At 30.0% G+C, this 2972-nt stretch overlaps 1 protein-coding gene across 1 annotated transcript; it reads left to right on the forward strand.

Annotated features, from left to right (window-relative positions):
- Positions 1-1693: 1693 nt before the first annotated feature.
- On the forward strand, positions 1694-2467 carry LOC107453835 (uncharacterized). Its single transcript, XM_016070798.3, has one exon. The coding sequence runs from the start codon at positions 1694-1696 to the stop codon at positions 2465-2467; it is 774 nt and encodes a 257-aa protein (XP_015926284.3).
- The last annotated feature ends 505 nt before the right edge of the window (positions 2468-2972 follow it).

The following is a 2972-nucleotide window of genomic DNA, read 5'->3' on the forward strand; positions in this document are numbered from 1 at the left end:
AGAACATTGCAAAAAAAAAAACATTTATTCGGTTAAGTCTTTTTTTCAGTTATATGTTTGCTTTACTAAATATGTGGTAATAAGAATTATATAGTTTCAGAAATCAGAATTTCCGGTAAACCGTCACCATATGAGCATGAAAATTACTGCATCAATAGTTTAAATATCGTAAATTTCGATTTTATTAAACAAAATTACGTTCTTTTTTGATCAGATTTGTCATTACCATACAGTAGGGTAATTACGGAAATCTTTTCTCCGTGTAGTTAGAGCTAACTATTAAGTAACGAAATCAAACACAGAAACGTATTAATGTGGCTTTTTTGGTGATGGATTTGAATTTTGACTAGTTCTTAATAGTTCACTTGGTAGTTTAGATAGATTATTGTTAATCCCACTTTTTGTGTATTTTGCCATATCTCTGGAACTAATCAAAAATAATTTACACATAATATTGAAATTCCTTTATTCAAAAGTAATTTTGTTCAGAATCTAATTAAAAAATAATTATTTAATGTAATAGCAGTTGAGAAGTTTCTTTAAATGGTAAGTATGCAAATTTGTACATTATTTTTAGCTACGTAATTTGAACAAAATGCTGAATACTTTTCTGAGTTTCAAGGTTTAAATAGTTATATATTTGAGAATCTGATTATTACAATTATGGTTGTTACGTTATTTTTTCACTTACGCATGTTTTGAAGCACAGAATTCGGAAAAAAGAGCTTTAATTTAAATGAAATAATAACAGCAATTTTACAGAAATGTTTAGAAATAGCACCAGGAGTTATGAAAATTTATAATGTCTTTAAGAGCTCGAGGAAGGTTGTTAGAATTAGTTGCTAGTTGTTTGAAAAAATGCGAAATGAAAAGGAAATTGTACTAAATAAATAGTTTTTATACCATACTTTAAGGTATCATAATAAAAATACCAAATTTTACCAAATTTACCAGATTTTATCACATAATATAAAACTATAATTCATTCTTAATATTGTCAAACTTTTACCAAGGGGTTTCGGTAAAACTTTTGAACCAGAAATACTGTAAATTTCACCTTTTTCTTGTAGTTTTGACAATACTTTTATTTCTCAGTGCATGATATTTCTACTTAGATATCAAAAAGGTTTCTATTTTTTTTAAGTAGTGCAAAATTAAATAAAAATTGCTTAAATTATTGAAAACAGTGCTTTGATAATAATCTGAAGATGCGTAATGATTCCTCATATCTCTATTGCCACACATAACATTCACAACATAACTCACACATAATATGAAATAGAATTCTATTTTTGTCCAAGTACAATAGTAATTTTTATTACAAAGTACAATAGTAAAATAATAATTTTTTTAAAAAATGAAATCCGTAAATTAAAATAAATGTCGATGGAAAAGATAACGATATAAAAAAATATAACGATAAAAAATAAATAACGATCTAAATTTTCTAAAAACTATTTTAGATTAATAGAAAAATTTAGTTAATTTCGTAAACATTCAAAAGAAAAAATTTGGTTGTCCAATCACATTAAATAATGATATTTATTAATCCCGTGTCATGCACTACCTCTTTTGAAACCTAAAAACCCCTTGGAAATAACAAATGTTAAAATAAACTTGAATCTTGTGAAAACTGTCCATGGTAAAAAAGATGTTGCTCCAATTATTCTAAAAATTCTTGCCCTGGAGACAAATGGCGATTAGATACCCAGTCGACGATTGGCTACATGTTTTTAGCGATGGTTCTCAATTTGACTGCCATTTTAATGTAGGGGCTGGTGTCTTTTCGGAGCTTTTCTCTTTCTACGTACCAGCAGGATACATTGGCACCGCCTTTGATGGAGAAGTAGTGACCTTGAGTACGGCCTTACAGCAGCTACAGGCCCTCCAACACAAATTTGAAAATGCAGTTCTCTTCTCGGACTCACAAGCGACCATACAATCATTTAGCTCATATGAACGTCCCTTGACACCTGAGATTTCCCGATGTCAAGATCTCTTGAGGTCTTTATTTTTGAGGGGAAAACGAATATTCCTCCAGTGGGTGCCAGCCCATTGTGGTGTTTTGGGCAATGAGCAGGCAGATTTACTTACCAAGAAAGGTGCCAATTTGCTACAACAACCAAATACTGCAACTTCTTTTTGGAAAATCAAACTGTTCCTTAAAAATTTATGTAAAACCAACTCATTGCCAGACCTTCAGACTCGCACAGCTTTGAAAAGTTGGAGAAATGTAAGCTCTTCTTTAATTCCCGACAAACCAAGACGTGATGCAATTGAGGCCTTCCGATTATATACAGGCCACGATTGTCTTTCTGATCACTTATACCGCATAGGCCTTTCCACCACGCCTTTTTGTCCACTTTGTAAATCTGGAGAGAAATTGGGCAGGGACCACCTGCTTCTATGTGGGCCCTTCATGGACACACTGAGTCCTCAAGATATTGGGAAGCAAGAGAACTTCTAACGCAATGACTTCGGTCTTCTTTCTTTGTTATCCTACGTACATTTGTATTCGTTCTTTATCTCATCTTTCTATTTGTACCTTTCGCCTTGCCATTAGAAATAAAAAAAATAAAAAAATGATATTTATTAGCATTCTCAAAAATGGACTTATTTTTAACATGTTATTTTGAATGATATAAATGTGTTGAAATAAAGTAAAAACCAATTTTCCGTATGATTTTAAATAAAAATCTGTATCCGAAACTTTGTCTATAAATTGAAAAAAGAACAAACAATTTATATGAAACTAAATATTTATCATTTACCTAATGTCAAGCAGTTCTTTAGAATTCTAAAAATCTTTAAATATAGTTGTTAAAAAATATTATACACTTTTATAGTTAATATAGCGCGTAAAAAAAAATTACTTTTAAGACTTTAATTTTCATTAATCTACCGCTATATAATCTTAGAATAAATAAACACTAGGCAGCACCTTCTTTTTAGCATAATGAATTATTTCATGA

Source organism: Parasteatoda tepidariorum, chromosome 11, assembly GCF_982258835.1.
Source record: "Parasteatoda tepidariorum strain Cologne lab strain chromosome 11, Ptep-v5.0, whole genome shotgun sequence".
NCBI classification, from domain to species: Eukaryota; Metazoa; Arthropoda; class Arachnida; order Araneae; family Theridiidae; genus Parasteatoda; species Parasteatoda tepidariorum.